Raw genomic sequence first — 20,686 nt, 5'->3', positions numbered from 1 at the left:
CAAGGCTGAGAAACTGGGGAGCCAGAGGAGGCTGCTGCCCCTGCACATCCTCCCACAATCCCAAAGAGAGCAAGGAGGGCAGCTGGCATAGAGCAGGAAACATCTGTGGCTCTCTAACACCATGTGTCCTATATCTCAGGGGCTTTCCTAATTATGGGGCTATTCCTGGCTCTAGAAAGAGGGGGTTTTATTCAAATCAAAGCAGAAAGCAAAAGCAAATTCCAATTTTCTTGTTGGTTTGGAGACAGAGAATTCTTTTTATTTCCTGAAGAATCCTCATTTCTAATTCATTAGAGATTATTACACAGAGCACTGCACTTGAATATGGCGGAATAACTTTCCATTGAAATTGCTTTTCAGGTGATACAAAGATTAAGAAATGTGCCTGCCTTCTAGGGAGCTTCTTAACAAAAACAAATAAACAGTCAAGCAAACAAACAAAAAAGGCAAGCCACAAACAGAAAACATCACCCTCATTCTCTCCTAGGCTTGAGCTCTGGGGCACGTGCTTTGCTGCTGCTTGCACCACACAGATACATACTATGAATACATACAGATTTATCCAGGTGAAACTGATGAATACACAGAGAGAGAGAGAAGGAATAGGTAGATGGTGTAATAACACAAGATGTGTTTTCTTTGAAAGCCAGACTAAGGAAAGTTTCTTGAGAGAGAAGGAGGAAGCACTCCCCATGATGTGAAGCCAGTTCTGGTCCATTTCAGTATTAAAAGCACCTGGAGCTGGTGTGTGGTTATTCATAAGACTCTCCAAATGACAGAGGATTCAGCTGGATGGATGCAGCAGGTCCCAGGGGAGATGCAGTGCTTGGGGCCAAGGGAGGCAGGTTTCCTTGTCTGGGGGACCGCCTGCAGTGCTGGTGTCAATCAGCTCTGGTGGCAAGTCACTGCCTGTCTCTAGGAAGGCTGCCTGAAAACCCATTAGGGCTTGGCATGTGCTAGGATCTCGATGACATCCCACTGCTTTGCTGACTACAGGTTTTTTCTGCTTCTAAGATCACCGCAGACTCTTTCTTTTTGAAGTACTCAATCTCAGAAAGAAGGTTAGATAGCTGAAAGCACTAATAAAATTGTCTGAAAGTTGAGGTCTATGTAGATGCACATACAGCTAATTTACCTGGAGAAGATGAGTTTCCTCCAAACACATTTCTTATACTGTACTGTGCTTGTGGTGTTCAGTGCCCGTTATTAATGGATTCTACCATATCTGTTTATCAACACTAACATCTGTTTAAATAAATCAGCTGATTTGTATCTTTAAATTGAGTTGTATTTATTTTTTACCTCATCACTCAGAGAGAAGGTCAAGGCTCTTGAAAACACCTTTTTATTAAACCACACATAGAAGTATCTCGCCCTAAGGGGACTTCAGGAGGATTTTATCTAAACAATTATGCATTTTGAGTGCAATCAATTAAGAATAAAGTTTTCAGGGTTTTTGAATTACACAACTCCAAAAGCAAACACATGAAAACAAAATAACGAAAATACCTCACAAAACAACTTTCAGATTTCCAGGATTTAAATAATGAAATATTGTTAAGAATAAGAAAAGCAAGACAAAACAATTCAGAAGCCCTAAAAGAAGCATATTATTATTTCCAACAGTGTCTTCTCAAGAAAACCATATTTCTATCATATTTCTGCATAAACTGAAATGCTGAATACAATCTCTAGATAATTCCCCAGATATCTGCTGGACTACATTCTTTTATGGATTAACTGTTCTCAATACTACGGGATTTCTTCAATTCCCACAAGTCATATGACTAAAACTTCTGCATATTTTTTTCCTCTAGATAAATGTCTTTCTTTCTTTGGGCCCTAACATCTACTATTGGAGCATAAATGCAAGGCTTGGGGAGCCCTGAGCTGTGAAGACCCCACATGATGCTCTCCTCCTACCCCAGATGCAGTGGCAGTAAAGAGCCCTGTCCATGCCCAAAACCACAAACCTCCAGGACAGACTGCACAGCTCCTCAGCTGGGAGGGCTTCTCTTTACCCATGCTGGTACACAGGGAGGGAGCATCATCAGATGACTGGGATGTAGCGGGCACATTTACAAGTTGTGTATTACAAAAGTAAAAATCTTCACTGAACCTAAAAATCATCATTCAGAAAAGCTTTTTTGTTGTGTGTAGGTAGCTGTCAGTAGTTCAGCATCTCCTGATAACCATATTTTTCTCACAACATGCACCCACTGATTATTGGAGAGCAATTATTTATAAAGTAGCAAGAGGTGCAGTCAACATATTCCTAGGACCCCGTATAGCCCATTTGCTGCTGCCTTCCTTAAAGCTGCTACAATCGACCAGGAAGCTTCCAAGCATTCCCTAGCAGTCAAGCAGCTGTGTGCAAGGCCAGTGCTTGAATTTTGATACAGCCCACTTCCCCAGTGAAACTGCTAAACCACCTCTGTCCTTCCTGGCACCAGCTGAGAAAAGCTAAGCTAAGCAATCCCTGTTTTCTGAAACAGGGTCTGTGAGGAACCCTTGCTTGTGTACCTGTTTCATCAGGCGAGCTCGGCGAGGCGCTGTCCTGGGACAGGGTAGTCCAGCTGGAGTCCTCATCACTTGGAGCCAAGTTTTGAATCCTGTGGAGGGCACAGTCTGTTTTGGCCCCAGTTTTTGGGTGATCCTTCTTTGTCTCAGGGCTTGATGACACTGTGGCAACCTGGCCATCCTCTGGGCTTGGCATCTTGTTCTGATTCCGGGGCAGGACTTCGCCATTGACAATAATGGTAGAAGCCTGGCTGTTGCTTTGTGCAGACTTATCTTCCACCCCAACAAAACCCTGCTCCAGATCTCGAGCTGATGTCTCTAGATCCGCATAGTAATTCAGGAAGCTCTTGGTCCTTCTTGGCTGCGAGGGTAATATTTCACAGCCAGAGGAATCCTGCGGGATCGGCTCATTGCTTTCAAACTTCTCAGAAGTTACACTTACGCCTGCAGTGGTACCGAGGTTTTTGTTGGGATCCTGCTGTCCCTGCTCGGCAGCTTTCCTGAGCTGGTTTTCTCCATTCTTCACCAGCTTTATATTGGCAGAGCCGTTCCCCAGAAGGGGCTGAACTGCTGGGTCGGAAAGACCCATGGCTGTCTGAATGTTCGTCAGCGCGTACTTTTTCCTGCATTTGGGAGGAGTGCTGTTCTTGGTCTCCGTGTGCCTGATTTCTGCATTCAGGAGCTCGTTGTGGGAGGAGCGCAGGTTCAGGGTGTTGGGCGGGGTGGCGGGGCTGTTGCGGTTCAGGTCCGTCGCGCTGCCGCTTGCCATAAACACTGCCAGCGCGTCCACGCCGGAATCGACTGCAAAGCAAAAGGAACACGTTCATTGCATACGCTCTTGCTGGGGCTTCTGGAAAAGGCATGTAGCACTTTAGGTAATTGCTTTACAGGAGGAAAATTACCACAATCTAAGCGGGCAAGAGAAAAGGCAAAAGCTTATCTTATCAAATAAGGAAGAAAGGAGGCAGAAAAAAATACAGAGAGATATCAGGACCACAAAGATGAGACAAAGCAGAAAGCTTGACACTATACAAGACAATTTTATGGCAGATTTTTCATTTCTGAATCTGTTGCAGGCAGGCACTGGGACAGCAGGGGTGCCCTTTGCAAATGCCTGTGACTCTCACTATCTTACCATAACTCTTTCAGTATTTCATCTCTGTGCCGGATGAAGAGAGAAGCAAGTCCTCAAGTGCTCATCACTAGGAAGCAGAAATTTGAACTATTTCTAAGCAAACTGCAGGCAGATGCTGCTTCTTTTTCATCTTTGGGTAGAACTGTTACAGCTAAACCTGACTGGCTGGTCAGTTGTTGACTCCTAACACTTGCATTTTCTCTATTTGTCTTTCTTCCTTTCCCCTCCCTCCCCTGCCACCTTCCCTTTCTATTTTTTTTAGGAAAAGGAAGTAGAGGGTCAGGGAATACAAGTAGAAGATTATTTCACAAAGGTGTATTTGATTTCCAGGGGCAGGGAAAAAAAATCCCTTGACAAAATACCCTGCTGGAATTCAATTAACTTCAAACAAAGAGCTTGCTCCAATGATGGTGTACTATTTCTATAGCTCACAAAGTTCAAGCTTGAGGATAAAACATACATCCTAGGGCAGAGTAAACACACTACACTGTTAAATTCTTTTGTCTGCTTGTAAACAAGTTCCTGATTTTTCTTAGCCATGGGCACAACTCATATTTTGAAAAAATATTAGGTTTATTGAGGGAACAGATTTTTAGACTATTAAAAATTATCAAAATATATCTCTTTAAAAAAACTCATTAAAAAACCCCCGTAATTTTTTCCTGTACTGTATATTTATGGCTTCACTAATCTGCACAATACTCAATGAACACCTCAGTTACTGTAGTAGTCACTGTTGTTTGATACCTGGCAACTAAATTAGAGGCCAATTAATAAATCACTCCCATCTGCCACAACATGAAACACCCTTTCTGTTGTTCCTAATTCTCAGTTATCATTGACTGCTTATATTGCACATAAAAAGGTATCTGGGGCTTATCCAGGAATGAAAAGCTGTAATTTGAGCTAGCTGATGACTGATCATTCCAGCTGAGCTGTGCTGCATCTTTGGATATTTGATACATGACAGAACTGACTGCTGTACAGATTTACAAGAAATTAAATATATGGGTTTTAAAAGAACTCAGAATACATAAACAGGGTGGAAAGGAGCACTTCACATTGTTACCTAAATGCAGGCACAGTTGCTAGTGCTCCCTCCTCTTTGATGTGCTGTCAAAGCTGCTCACTTGCAAACATCACTCTGGTTCATTTGAAACCAAGCAGATCAAGTAATAATACCCTTTGTTCCCTGAATCACCACCCAGCTGTTGAAGAACAATTTCTAAAACTTGTTAAAAACAGAATTTAAACTAAATGCTACCATTTTTCATGTTTGCCAATTTTTCAAGCCCTGGTCAGTCATTCTAAAACAACTGCAAATTCTTTAGAAGATGGATCACCCCATGGACATGCTGTTCCCTCATCTTAGGTAATGGCTAGCAAACATCCTGGAAAAAACTTTAGCCACAAAAGACTTTAAAGCACTACTATTACAAAATTTAAAGGAACTTTATAAATTACTTCTCAGATAAACACATCATACACACACAGAGCTTTATGGATCTTGTTCAAAACCAATCAGGTCTAACATAAGCAAGGTCACATCCAATCAGATGTTACCAAAATGTTTTACATGAACAGCTCCTACATATCAAATGGCTGCTTTGTGCTCTATTCTGACTCACTCAAACTCTGACAACATGAAAATCACATAAAAAAGTAAAGTAACAGGGCAGGATAATTTCCCCCCCACACTGCCTGACCTTTAGAATTTGTGCAATTGCATGGTATCTAGGGATTTCACTAGATGACATTTTACTTCATGCTTCAGCAAATTAAAACAAGCATTTATGTTTTTCACCAATAAATAAAATTACCACAATATAGAACAAGACTGAAATTTATTCTCCTTTGTTACAAACGAGCTACTTCATGCAATGTTTGCCACTGTTTTTATTACTGAACAAATTTCTTAAAAAATAATCTTCCTAAATTAAGCTTAAGTATTTGCCTGCCATCTTATCTTTAGCTTGTCCCCTGCTGTTATTGTTTCACTGCTCGGAAATATTGTTAAGAATAAGACCTTGGAAACATGGCAACAAAATGCATTACATTTTACTAATCTGCTTGATAAAGGTTCTCCATTGATTTGATGAACACTGGCACATTGTTCAACACCTGAGCCAGGGAGTCTTTGAGGCTCACAACGTGTTTGTGACTTGGGTGTTGAGTTGGGCTGGTGCATGACCATGAACAGAAAAATGTCACAACAAGCCTTTCATTAGGCACCATCTCCCCTTCCTCCTGACCACATCTCAGGTGATCTGTTGATCAAACGATCAATGAACAGGCAGACAGGGGCACAAGGAGTGCAGAGGGAAGCCAGCTGCTTTCTCAGGGGCCAGGAGCCTGCACTCCCAGCCACGCCCTGGGATGCACACGATTCCCTCTGCTCTTGAAAGCAGACACAGATGTGAGAAAAAGGGAGGGGGAAAAAAAACAAAGAGAAGGCGGCAAAAAGAGAAGAAGAAATACAGATGGGCAGATCTTCCATCTCAAGGGTAGAAGTTGCTATGAGACTGGGATTAACTGAAGTGCCAGAAAAACTGGAATGCAAGGAAATGCCTAAGAGCACTGAGGAAAGATTGCATAGTAGAACAGTGTAAGGAAGAAGAGTAATAGCCTGTCCCTCCTCCTTTACACAGGACACAATGATGCTTGAAACACATCACCTTTCCCAGAGGAAGCACATGCCAACTTTCTAATTAAAAACTTAAAAAAAAAAATGCAGGAACCCTAGATTGCTGCATCCAGGGCTGCCACCGACAGACTCCATCCCCCTCTCAGACAGCTCCTTGTGCTGCCTGGCTACCAGCAAGGACCATGCTACTAGCACAGGACACTATATTTTTAATTTCTCTACCTTCTGCTGAAAAGCAAACACAATGGACAACCAGACTAGGAATCACTGAGTTGATAGATGTATCTCAGTGTAAGTGGGAGAACACTGCTAAGTTGTAAGTGAGTTAAAGTAGGGTATTACACTAAAAAATATTTTACTCTGGTGAAAAGCTAACAACAATTAGAACATTATCATTACTGGAAATAATAACTTGGTTAAATTGTCGGTTCTTCAAGACAGCACTTAAATTGGTAGAAGATCTGTCATAGCAATTCATTAAGGGTTTCAACTTGCTTATTTTTTAAAAGAATTCCCAGACTCAATTGTAGACTTCTAACATTCTTACAGATACAGATTAAAATACTTTTACCATTATAATGTGTTTAACAGAGAGTAGTGCCAATCCTCTAAGGATCATAATAATACAAATAATGCTATTACTTGAATGGCTTTTATGGATGTTTTTCAATCTTGTCATGTAACTTTCAGAGCTAGAAGAAAGAGAGAGAAAATGTCATTGCAAACAAAGAATAGTGCATGACCAATTTGTCTTTGCCATCTAATGACTTTTTTGCATCCTATTGTCTATGGGAAGTTTAAAAAAAGCTCAATAGAGAGTTTCTTCAAAAAGGCACGGTTAAAAAAAAATTAAGTGCTTTCTCTTTTTCATGTGTAAGTGCAAAATGAAAGTGAAATATGGACCTGGAAAGAAGAAGAAGAAAAATAAGAGGAAAATTTCACATATTTGCATAGCAGAATCTTTTAAAGGGCATCTGACCTGGAAGTACTTCTGACATGGCTCGCGGGCGTCAGCAATGCATCAGGAAATAGATTATAATTTGAAATCTGAAAAGAGGGACCATTTAAGAATTAAAACCAAAGGAAAACACCAAATAAAAATACCACATTTTAGAAGCTCCTGAGAGATGTTAAGCATTCTAAATAAAGCTCACAGCATAACAGTGAGGATCTTCTGAGTTTTTAATATTTGACAGTCAATAAAGTATGGGAGAGACTAAACTGCAGCAACACAAACATGTAATTAAAAATAACTATTATATTTTTGTTAATGTACAACTTTACTAGGGCACAAATTCAAAAATATTCTCCAGTTTTAGTCAACATACAGTAGCAAAAACTTAATACATTGGAAAATATGCGGTTTTCCCAATTACCCGATTACAGCTTACTCAGGAAACCACAGCAGCACTGATAAAAGAAAGCACAGCAGTAAGGCAGGTTCAAAAGAAAATTTGCAGAATGAGATCTAGCATATGAAACCAAGAAGCACAGGCTTGATCTCACAGGGGCAATCATAAAAAAAAAAATAAATTAGGCAGTAAATTCCAGTATTGGACCCTTTCCTGGCCATCTTCTCATAAATAAACCATTTTGCCCTAAAGTCTCTGATTTTGATATGAATGACACACATAGTGAGAGACAAGGTACTCATGAAAATTTTTGCCACTGCATCTAGGACACATAGGAAAAAAAATAATACAATCTTTCCAAGCAAGCAGATTTCCCTTCTGCGAGGACATCTCTTGAGTACAAAACATTTAATAAAAGCTTTACTCCACAGGTCTTATACACCTGGGCTTTAGTTTAAGTCTAAGCAGCTGTAGAGAACACCTTCATTCTACAGTGATTGCAGCTCAACACCAGCTAACTCCCTTCACTTCAAAGGGTGAATTCCAATGTTAAAACATTCTTTCTAAAACTATGACCAGCTAAATGGTAATAGTTAAACAGATGTCAGCCAAAAGCATCCTAACGAACTCCAGATTTACATTATTAGCTGAAATCAGAATTGAGACTAGAAGCTTGCTTAGTATCAAATGCCATCTGATTCTTCTTACCTAGATATCTATATAAATTGCATGCAACACCTAACACTTTCAGAATGGAAAAGGAAAGAAAATATTCAAATGAAGTGCTATGGTAAATCAGAGACTACAGCCAATTATTTGCTTCTTGCTGCTCCCTCTGGCAATAGCATTTAACTGGACTGAGCTTGGAAGCTGGAAAGAGAAAGCTCAGCAAAGCCAAGAAAGCCAATTATGATGGTGGGCAGAGCAGTTTGGGGAATGCAAGAACAGGAAAGGAGCAGGGCTGCCAGCACCTTAACATGGTACTCTCAAATCTGTCTGCAGATGACTCCACACAAGTCTCCGAGTTGCTGAGGGTGGGAAGGACCTCTCCAGATCATCAAATACAACACTCCTGGCCAAGCAGGTAATCACTGCTGCCCTCTCTAATCCAGCCCGGATCTGTCCTCACATCAGAATAAAACTGCCACTTCAACCTGATTGCTAAGTGCAGCTTCTCCCATTCCCAGCTATTTCCTGCTTCACCTAGTCCTACTGAAATCACCATCTGGTAACCAGCTTTCTGTCCTGGCTCCTCCATCCCCAAGAGGCAGCCTGCCAGTCCCTGCTGCCACAATAATGACATTCCTCCCTTTAGAGCTAATCATGCTGCCAACCAACTGCAACAGCCTAGCAGCAGTGCTGTTTCAGTTCTAGTGGTGCTCTAACTAATGAGAATCCATAAAGCTGATCTGTCTTTACGTGGTGTAATTGAGGGAAAAAAACTTCAGATCCTCAATGAGTTGTAGCACTCACTATGAATGTCCCTTCTCATTTACCAGTTTTTTTCCTTCCCCCTTCCCACAAAGCCAGTCAAACTCCTCATCCAAAAAATAATCCAAGATGCTTCTCAGAATAGGATTCTAACAGATACAAAGAAAAAAGAAAAATAATAAAAAATAAAAATATTCATGACAAAAAGAAACTGGCTAAAGCCACTGTTCCGGTACTTTTTTTTAAATTGAGATAGATACTTCTAAATAATCAGTGTATATGTGACTACCTGACTGAAACTATATATTGCAGAGAACATGGGTCATCCTGTGCTACTACAGTACTCTTAAATCAAGTAACCACTTTAAGAAAGACAGAGAAATTCTTTCATTTATATAAGGTATTGCCATGACATGCCATAAAGACTAATCCTGCGTTTATGAGGGGAAAAAAACAAGATAGCATGCTAAGTGTTTTCCAAATTCAATTCTCTCCCTTTAATTAGATTTTTCCCCATGTGTAGAATGGAACAGTCTGGTAGGCAAAACCAGTGTTGTCACAGCAAGAAGATGGAGTGTCTTTTATCTGCTAGCTACTTGTGAGCACAGATAACAAGACCTGTCATTGGATCTATACATTCACAGCAATTTTTGCTAAGTAAGTGGCTGTAATTCTTCCTAATCCTGTTGTTTAAATTAAACTGCAGAGCCCTAAATTGTCATGTAAATTATTCCACCCTTAGAATAAAAATCACACCTCAGACTTATCTGCTAATTTACAAATATTCTTACTTTTAACATAAGTGCTGACACAGTGCACAAGCATAAACATCATTTTCCTTAAACAGAAACACAAACTCAGAAATTGCAACCTGAATTTCTGCAATTGAGATGACAAATAAGGCAAGAAGGACTTCTGTATTCTGCAGCTTTAATCTCAAGTGCCATCCAAAAATAACTCTCACCAAGCATGAAGGTAAACAGTGTGTAATCAAAGCTGATGAGAAATACCAAAACAAAAGCAAAATGCCATATGAAACAGAAAGTTAGGATAAGCTGTCTTTGTGAAAAAATGTAACCAATATGTTTTGTAGCACAGGCAGCCTACCCATATGCCTGAAAGGAATCAAGGGCCACAGATTTTGCACACGAAATGACTTTGACAGATTCAGACTGATTTCAAGCCAGGGATTTTTCAGCTCCACATATATTTAAGTTTGATCAGATCCTAAATCAGGAAACAGAGCCACTCAAGAGATGATCTATTCCTTACCAGGCTTAAGGAAACCCACAAGGTCCAGGACCAGCTTTCCAGCTGTCTGAAACAGCACTGGACCAATCCCAAGCTCTTTGATCAGGTGACACAGGCACCAAAAGCAGGAAGGACATAAAGCACAGGTCACAGCACTAGTGGGAGAAGCAGGTAGAATGTTAACTGAGACCCTGTCAGATGCAATGGTTAAGGTTCTAGCACAGATGCTGTGCTGGGAAAAAAAAAACCCAAAAACCAGATTATTATCAGTAACCACCTCCCACACACCTTGTCTGCAGCCCTGCTATTTGGAGCTTGCACACACTCCCTGTTCCTGCAAAGCTCAGAAAAAAAAGGCTGCATACTCCTGAGCACAATCTGCTTCTCCAAGAACAACTAACTGCATGCACATAAATAAAGACATCTCAGTTTCCCTTTTTAAACTAATTTATTTTAACTTCTGATGGCCTGGCGTCATGATTGCACCTGCTACCTCTTCATCTCCCCTCTGAAGCACATATTACAAATTTATGGCTAGTTATACATTAAACTTTTATCAAACAAGGTTATCCAGAAATGTTTTTATCCTCAGATTACCCAGACTGGTAGCAATAGTTTGAGCCACCTATTTTTACTGTCTCATAGTTGAGATCTTAGAAGGCTTTTGAAAAAGCATTCTACAGCAAAAATTGTTTTCTCTTTACTGTGAAGTTGTACTTAGTATCAAATTAGACTCTAGAGATGAAATTTTGAAAATTAAAAAAATGGAAAATAATCCTTCAGTCGACTCTCTACAAATCTATATAGAAATAAAGAATAAAACTATGTTTCCATTGAAAGTATCAATACAAAGAACACATCTAATTTCATTAATTCCTAAGTGTTTGCAAGTTAATTTCAAATTGCTAACAGTAAGTTAGTAACCAGGTAGTAAGACCAGTGAGTAAAAATAAAAAGCCCAAGACTCAGAACAGAAAAAAGCACTAGAGTACCAGCTTTTGCACAATGAGACTATCAGGGCTCTCAAGAAAAGCAAATTAGGATCTTGCACATTGAGAAGATTGTTTGTGTTCCATGTACATTAAAAACATTCTGTATCTCAGCTACGTAAGGTTAGTATATATGTGCACTTCTAACTACATCTGCTAAACTGCCTGAAAATCAGACTCATGTCCTACCCACATATTCCTTGCCTCCAGTAAAGGAACAGAGCTCAGGTACATCAAACCAAAAAAGGTCTCTATATTTCCAGTCTGTTTTTTCACCAAAAGTTGAACTAAAATAAGGTTCATTACACAAACATCTCAGCAAGGCTGAAAGTTCCCTGCAAAGCTACGTGTTTGTCTTCAACCAAACTTGAATGGGATGAATCAGAAATATTTCTAAACATACAACAGTTTATAAACCAAGTGTAGCAGTACTGCTTAAGCTGACAGAATGCCAAGGGATGACTGAAAGAGCCCACAGCCAGTCTCCCAGTCTCATTATGGTACTAGAATACAGCAATGACCTGAATCCTGGCCTGATGCAGCCAGTAAAGCTCCCTGAGAGGACTCTGCCCACAGAGCTCATGTATAAAACAAACCACGTGCTCGAAAATGAAATCAAACTATCATATTTGCTTTATGGTCCCCCATAAACTAAGCAGATCAATCCGTAATAAAGTGGAAAGAGAACATAACAGAAAAGCAACTGCACTTACTGGCATTTATATTAATTACACTGAAGTGTGGCTGAAAGCAGATTCAGTTTCAACAAACTTGGCTGTAGAAGACACTGAACAAGTGGAACAGAACAAACGACCAGTATTACTGGCCTGAACTGCAGCATGGAATCTTGAGTTCTTGACATGCTAGTCAAAAATCTCTGTTCTTGTTTCTTATTTACAAACTCACAGATCTCTACAAGGTATTGAATATCTAAGGAACTAGAGTTTCTGTGAAAGGGGACAAACAGAATGCAAATCTGCTAACTATCATGGTAGCTCTCCATGACCATATGCAACCCCAAGTGGAATTACAAGGAAACCTTCAGCATCTATCTCTGACTCCCCCATGAAGGAGAAATTGACCTGAGAAAAGGATCCTGAGATAGGGTTACTATTTAGTCATGCTAAGAAATAAATATATTCAGAGCACTACATGGTCCCTAAAGAAAGCTTTTCATCTGCAGGCTCTGAGTCAGCTCCTATCTGCCAACAAGAGCACCTGCTTTAGAGCTTCACCAGGCTCACTCAAGAGGAAGATGAAATTCTTATGCCAGTCTCCACACAGCTTCCTAGGAAAGGCAGAAACCAAAGAGACTTTAATGAAGACAGCAATATGTGTCATTGGGTACTTCTGCAATTTCCACTCCATCAGTCATCTGTATTCCTGCCTTTTCCCCAGCTATTATGTGGAGCTCTTAAAGAAACTTGACAGAAAAGTGTCACCTGCCCAAGCATGAGATGAGCAGTGCTAAAGTTTAAATCTCATTTACACCAAGATGTCTGGAAAGAAAAAGTCAGGAGATACAGGGCAGGATTTTGCAGATGTAGAATTTTACTGATGCTTCTACCAAGAGTGGCACAGTGCATACACTCCTCCTCCTTGGGGTTAGGTGCCTCTTTGGGTCAGTACTCTGTTATTCTAGGAGCAGCTCCAAGCCCACAGAGCCACACCACGATACATTTTTATACCAACTCATCTTGTGCTAATGATAGCAATGTAATTGTCAGCACTGGCTGCAAGACTGGAAGTTTGGGCCTCATTCAGGGGTTTGCTGTTATTTGTAATGTCACCATTCTCACATTTGTTTCTTTATCTCACTGCAGTGAAGCTAAGATTTTCCAGTAGTTTCATGAAACAACAGCTCCCTTGCAAGGTCAGTGCAATGAAAGGCACAGTTGGGCATTCCTTGGGAAGCTGACAGAGGCAGAGCAGAAATTTGAGTGTTCCTCAAGGGAAATCAAACTCTAAGTTTATAAAATCAACTCTGCTCTTTCTGCCCCCAAGCACTTTGAATTCTTTATAAGAGCAGCTTTATCATGAAGCAGATGATCATGAAGAACCAAAACTCAAACCTCTCCCATTTACAGTCCAAGGGAGTGCCCTCTCATGAGGAATATTTCCTTTCATTATCATCCTTGATTTATGAATGCTTCAGAAAAACAGCATTTCCCAAAAAAAGTTTGCTTGGGACAAAAAGTCACCCTCCAGCAGAAGTTTCTGAAATAAAATATGAGTCAGCTCTAACAATTATTTTGCAGAATCACATCAAAAAATCATTCCATATGGACCTTAGTCTGAATCACTAATAGTTCAAAAATCCAGAAATACAGCTCTACCTACCAGAAATCAAGAGGATGATTTTAAAGTGAGACATGTAGTAACACTGTGGGCAGTGAGGGCTGGTCTTGGAGTTCCAGGTGGAAGCAGGTCCCTTCCTCCCTGTGCCACTGCAGGACTGAGCCTCCACCCCTGAACACTCCAAAGGTCAGCAAATACTGAAAACTACCACCCACATATTTCTGTACTTTCTCACTTCTGATGTCCACTGAAGAACTGGGCTTTTTTAATTTGTCTCACAAAACTTTGCATTTTTAATTTTTGTTATTATTACTATTATTATTGCTGTTGTTGTTGCTGCTGCTGTTTAAGCCCTCCGGGAGCATTGAATGCCAGCAGGAAGGCACTAGAGTCAAACCCATTTTCTTAAAACACTTGGTCAGATTTCAATGTCATGCAAAAGACTACAACTAACTAAAATAAATGAGCTGTTATGCTGTGGACAGGATATGCACGGACCAGCCCTTTAAAAAGGTTTTTTCCAGACATACAAAACTCTTTGTGCACAGAAAAAAATTTAGTATGAAACAAAATTTGAGTCTACCTAAACATCCCAAACAGAGCCATGTTCTCACAAAGCTGCTGCAGCCAATGCAGAAAAGTGGAGTTTGTGAGCAAGAATTAGAAAAATATAAATAAAAAAACTCAGGAGAAATTAATGAAAGAGGTCTGTTTACAAAAACCTAGCTTCTCGGTAGGTGGAGGCTGTATATCTATCCTTAGTCTGTATGTTTTCACAAGGAAGATACAGAAAAGAAAGAAAACCCAACAAAATAGCACAGGAGGGAGCGTTCATTCAGCACAAGCAGCATTAGACAGTGCCAGGGACCGGCCTAAGACTGTTCTCCTTGCTGACAATAATCAAGGGAGATCATTGGCCTCTAATTACACTTTTAAAAAGTCTAAATCTGCAGGCACCTGTTAAATTCATGTCTCTCCATTTTACAATTTAAACACCTTGCTGTTTTTTATACCTTCAGCACCTGTATAGGAAATATATTTCCTAGCATTAGGCTTCAAATAAGCCATTTTCTATTTAAACTGTTATGTGTTTCCACGACTATAAAACCCTTTGTTGTCCTCATAAGACCACACACTATCCTATGCAATAAATCTGTGAAATCCTTCAACAAAATAGTCAATGCCATAAATGGATGAAATGTTACCCTACCACCTAAAAGGCAATACAATACACTCCACACAGACCAAATTCTTCCCTTGACAGATTTATTTAGGTATAGGTATACATACAGACAGAAGGTAAAGGCGGGCACTAAAGCTTAAGGCAGCACCAAGCCCCTGATGTGCAACATTAAGATTGCAACAATTCTAAACATGAAATACAATAACTGAGATGGTGCAATTACTCACTATTTTTGCAAAGAACACAAAAGCAAAGTCCTGTGTTTTACCAGCACTTCCATCAAGATCTAATCTGTTATTAGAGATTTCATTATGATCCACATTTCCCAAAAACTGGGAAATTTCAATACCATTATTGCTGTATGTCCAAAACATGTTAAGCACCAGGAAGCTGCACAAATCATACAGTAACAAAATCAAAAAACAAAGAAAGTTTCTTGGCTAAGAAACCTTGGCAGGTTAAGGAAAGGGAAAACGTAACAAAAGCACAAAGCAGTCATGAAGTAGGTGTTTTGATATCTGTCCTCAAACTGAGGAGTTCTGGTGCCAATTGATTCTGACGCAAGTTTTGGCCCTGGCAGATGATGGGAGCCACAGCCTTTCCCCAAGTAAACAATTCCACTTCTTCATGCCTAAAACTGTTCAACCAGACAACAGGAACAGCATTTCAGGCTCTTCTGGTAAGAATCTAATGCCTATCACTTGTTTTCTCTAAGCAGGAATGGATTTGATTAGATACTTCTACACTAGAATTTCTTACATGTCTGAGCTTCAAGCCTAGGCATGGGACGTGAATATCATGTCTGGCACTACTCAGAGAGGGCACGTTTGAAAGCTAGTGCCCAGAATAATGTCCAGTGATTCAAACAGATGAGTCCAACTCAGTACTCCAGCACTGGACCACCAAAGATCTGTAACAACCATTTATTTCCTCCAATATCCCTCAAACAAGTCTTTGGACACAGTATCTAAGCTGGCTCTAATGCACCATTTTAATGTGTACCCTTATGATATCCATGATTAATCTGCAGCAGAACATAACCATGCTTTACTGCTTCCCAGAGTTTAGCCCTGTGGTTAGGCAAAACCCCAAATGTCACGTTGTAAATGCAGGATCTCACCATGCAGTTCCTCATGCCCAATGGCAAAGCCACCACAGAAGTCCCTGTCCTGCCACAGCTGTCAGCTCTCACTGCAGTTTACCACTTGGATCAGCCAATGCAAGTATGTGTGGAGCCAGATGCTGAAGTGGTTGGGGGTTTTAAACAAGTCTTTTAAGGAACAGAAAGAATGTTACAGAAGTGAGAGTTTATCAAGCTGGCTTAGATGCCAAGACAAGCCTTGTGGGATCGTGTTCTTTTGCTACAGAGAAGGAGGAGTGAATACAAAAGTTAACCTACCACAACTTCACCTCAGTAGCCTGAGGGATCAACAGAAAGTGCACAAGAAACAGCAGCAGACTTTTGAAAGTGGGGTAGCACCTCACAGCTCTCCAGGGAGGTCACATCAGCTCACTTCCCATTGTCTGCGCTGTGGAACCACTACAGTGGGACTACTGATGGAAGGAGAGAGGTAATAAAATTCTAGGAGATCACTTTTTGTTCTTCTACAGAAGACAAACTTCAGTAAGGGATGATGTAATCCAATCCAATAGGATACAATTCAGAGGAAAGAAACAATAATATTGAATAATATTGAATTCAAGAATATAAATAATCTGAACTGGAGATGTTAGCTGCAGTTGTAAGCAATTGAAGCTAGTGCACAGTAACATTTTAGGTTGAGCTCAAGTAGCTTGTTAATTTGAAGGTATCTGGTATTAAAAGCTTGAGATAGATGGGAAGAGGAATAGCAGGTAACCTTAGAAGTGGAGACCTTGAACACAAACCACAGCACAAACCACAGCACACTGCAGTAGATCTGGTCAAGTCACATAGCAAGCCACTTTGTAAAGTTCTAGAAAATACCTTTGCAGTTTAAACATAAATCAATATACTTACCACTTGGGTACACACACAGAAGGGCTGGCATCGATTAAAATAAGTCAGCATTCTTTATAAATACTATTTCAAAATTTATAGGCTTAGCAGCCTTCAAAGTAATAAAGCAACAAATAAATTAGACTGATTGCATACGTACATGAGCTGCTTGGCCGATAGTGAGCCCCTGGGTACCGCCTGCCCATAGTGCCAGTCAGCACATTCCCACACACTGGCAGCTGCTCCCAAAGTGCAGATCGAACTTCTTACTGAGGGAGAAGTAAAAAAAAAAAGTCAAGATTTAGTACAACAGCTGTATCTTTTTCATTAAAATGCTAATGATCCCTACAAATTCCAGGATAACTACATCTATAAATTATTCAGTCATGATGTCAGCGGAGATGAACTGTTGTGCTATACATGCAGCACAAATTTATTATTGGTGGTTGGCCTCCATTAATAAGCTCACATAAATTTTGAGACACAAAGAAATCTCAGGTCATGCAATAGCTTCTTTTGGTCTATGACAGAGAGCAACAAACACTGCAAGAAAGAGCTTGCTACTGGCTTTTAATAGGAATAGCCAGTAGGTGAGATTTAAAAACAATGTTTGTCTTAAATTTTGTGAAGCAATCATTTACGAAATGTTTACTATAGAAGCAAAACTTATCCTTGCTACATAACAGTGACTGCTTAGTTCTGTTCTGTTCTATCCAGCAGTATTTGCACAGGAATGCAGGCTATTAATCCATGTATCAACTTTCTTGCACCATCAAAACCCTAAGCAAACAAAAAACTGCATGGCACATCTTATGGTCAGTTTGGAATAACAAATCCAAAGTCTTAACTGAAGTGCTACTGAAGCTGTCAAATCACTAGTATAAAATGTTTTAGTCTAAAACCAAGTCTCATTGTTTTTTTTCTGTGGTGTAGGATTTTGTACCAAAATATGATTTTCAGTTGTTTTTCAGCTTTATCTTTTTCTTAATTTACCTGAATAGCCTTCATATTCCCCAATGTCTATCAATATATATTGAATGTTAACCACATCATTTGTTAAGATAAATTCCATCTTATTTTATTTACTCCCTTGCTGGAAATACCAGGAAAAGTAGCAAATTCTGAAGAGTGTTTTTCCTTATTCATTAAGAATTTTAATGTCTCAGGCTACAGCTACAAGCACAAGCTTGTTCTATCTAGGAAATAAGGAGAAATATCAGGATATAGACAGAATAGCACTGCACTGAAACTGGAAGATCTCCCCAGATCTTCAGGTATATCTGTTCCCTTACTGAACAAAACGCTAGCATATTCCTGAATTAGACAAGCCTTTTATATATACTGGCACCCATGCAATTCTCTGGTGAGCTGGTCTGGGAGCCAACACAGCTGCAAACTTCATATATAGATGTATTTTCAGTCAGATTAGGCTCCTGAAATGGCTGATAGTGGTTACACAAGTACTGGTAGCTAGTGAGAGCAAGTGGAAAGAATAGGACCACGGCAGCCTGAGCTTAAAATGGCTTTAAATGCAACTGCATAACATTGCTACACAGCCTTTGTAGATTACTTCTGAAATAGACACCTATAAGGCTGCACACCTGACAGTCCAAACAACAGGTAAAGATCTCCATTGTTTTCCAAATCAGCACTGATAAAGCATGTCCTGTTCAGCTCCCCTCAATGGGGAAAGTTCAGTGAATCAATGAGACAGTACTGTCTCAACACTAAAAGAATCCTGGCTGTTAAGAAGTGAGTGGTGCGCAGTAAAATTAACATTCATTCAAAAAATCCCTACACTTCTTTGCAGGACAATATGGGACAACTCCTTGCCATGAGTAAAACAGACCTTTACAAGTTTGTTTAGTGTCCGACTAGCTCAACTCATTGTAAAGTTGTGCAAGAAACAAACCTGCAGATAGCTGCTTGCCCTTTACTGTTCTATAGGAATAAAACTAAAAATACAATTTATTAGTTGAAAAAGATTAGGTCTCTCCTCACCCTAAATGGACCAAATTCATAACAAAATATAACAGAACAGTCTTTAGCTGTGCAAGGATTAGAAAAGAAAATTACTGAGGGGAAAACAGACTGTAACGAGAAGACAGTATTTACCATACTTTTCCATAGCTTGTGAAAGAGTTTGATCAGCGTGTATGGAGCTGCAAGATTATTCATTTTTCATAAATGCATGGTTGTCTTTCTAAAAGGTATACACTTTCCCAAAGCATCCTCACTAAATTATATCAAATGTCTACAGTTGAGACAAGCTATTCCTTCTGTACCTAGCTCCACAGTATTAAAGGGGGCCTTCTGCACTATACCATAAGAAAAAATCCTAACAAATAAAAATTAAGACTCCCAAACCTTACAATCATGCTCTCAAACAGCTGAAATAATGTACAGTATGGTCTTCCTAAGGTAGTGTGCCCACTCTGGGGGCAAGCCACTCTTTGTAGAGGTCAGGACCCAAAGGTATGACCATCTTTAAATATCACATTTAAAAACTCCATAAATCTCAGTGAAAAGACAACATAGATTCTCATTATAGCAAAGGCTTCACCAGTTACTGCATAAAATGTGAACTTCAAAGATTTACAAGGTGGATGAAAGCTAACTATCAAAAGCCAATTAAGAAGCAGGTGTCAGACAGCAACTGAAGTTAAACTGCTCCACAAAATAATAGTGATATTGGGATGTATGTACCAGTGAGGACATACGCAGATCAAGATAAATGAAGAGCTGCTTGGGTTTGGTTTTGGGGTTTTTCTGTGCTGTTATTTGTTGGTTTTTGTTTAGTTTTGTTTTTCCTTAAGAACCAACTTTTGTGGTTCAGACTAGCCAAAGCAACCTCCCCTTTCTTTCTACACATTCACTCACAGAGGTGAAACTCGGGGGAATTTCTGATCTTCAGCAAGCTCAGGGAACTCTTACAGGAATGTGACTAACCCTGTTGGTACCCAAATCCCATAGCTAAAGCATCTGAAAACTAGCCCTTATTTTCCATGTATACATCCATGAGACTGATAAACAAAATGGAAAGAGTTCTCAAACGTTGCTTTTGAAAAAAGCACAGGTTTTGAAAAAACCATGTACAGGTTTGGATTTGGTTTTTTTTTTTTAACTGTACACAACTCAGATATCCACAATTCCACATAAATCTGAGTTAAACCTGAATGTACCTGATAAGTCAGATCAAGTCTTCATATTAGTTTTTAACCTGTTGGTTCACACTTGTTTTGTAACAAATGAGCTTCTGAACAACTTTCTGTGGGTTTTTTTGCTTACTATTATATTATTGCTTAAAAATGTTTTAATGAACAGCTTTCTGTGGGTTTTTTTGCTTACTATTATATTATTGCTTAAAAATGTTTTAAGGTGATTTTCCCATCTTTATAGTTGAATTTAAAACTACATAGACACAAATAGACATATAAACTCATGGTTTCTCTGCAAGAAAAAACTTGCTATAGCTCTGCCTAAAGTTGTTTTTTTTTTTTTTTTGTCTCTCCCTGATAATCTTCCCTGATTCCTTTCAGCTGGCCATCCCCACGCTGCAGCAGCTACAGAGAACCATGGAAACAAACCCTGAGCACCAGCACTGCATGCCTGCTAGCAAGGGAGCACCTGAAAGCACTTCACCTCAGGCAAGTCCCTTTCAGGAGCTGTGGTGACAGAGCTACCAGCTACTGTCAGCACACATAATGAGACACACATCATCTTGGAAAGATGCCATCACCCTCAACTGAGACTGCCATCTTCCTAGGCCATTTTCTTTACAGAGCTTTTCTTGCAACTCTTCCACATTTTTCAGGTTTTACGGCTGATACATGGAACTTTCATTTTACTTGTATTCATGTTTTGATACTAAGAAAAAAACCCCAAAAGACAAATTAAAGTCTGGT

General features: G+C 39.7%; 1 protein-coding gene across 13 annotated transcripts in view; it reads right to left on the bottom strand.

The window, feature by feature from the left end:
• The window catches only part of APBB2 (amyloid beta precursor protein binding family B member 2), a 162,821-nt gene that overhangs the window by 82,847 nt on the left and 59,288 nt on the right, over positions 1-20,686 (bottom strand). For 8 of the 13 annotated variants that reach the window (XM_064418307.1, XM_064418313.1, XM_064418306.1 and 5 more), the window contains 2 exons: positions 16,942-17,050; positions 2,524-3,321 (listed from right to left, as the gene is read on the bottom strand). In XM_064418307.1, the coding sequence (XP_064274377.1) occupies positions 2,524-3,321; positions 16,942-16,987 (844 nt within the window). In that variant the 5' untranslated portion in view covers positions 16,988-17,050. Of the gene's footprint in view, positions 1-2,523; positions 3,322-7,278; positions 7,347-16,941; positions 17,051-20,686 lie in introns of all 13 variants that reach the window. The other 5 variants (XM_064418317.1, XM_064418319.1, XM_064418314.1 and 2 more) reach the window with 1 other exon arrangement.

This window comes from Passer domesticus, chromosome 4 (genome assembly GCF_036417665.1).
Source record: "Passer domesticus isolate bPasDom1 chromosome 4, bPasDom1.hap1, whole genome shotgun sequence".
NCBI lineage: Eukaryota > Metazoa > Chordata > Aves > Passeriformes > Passeridae > Passer > Passer domesticus.
Note: the sequence above shows the minus strand (reverse complement) of the source record. Positions and strands in the feature narration are given on the sequence as shown.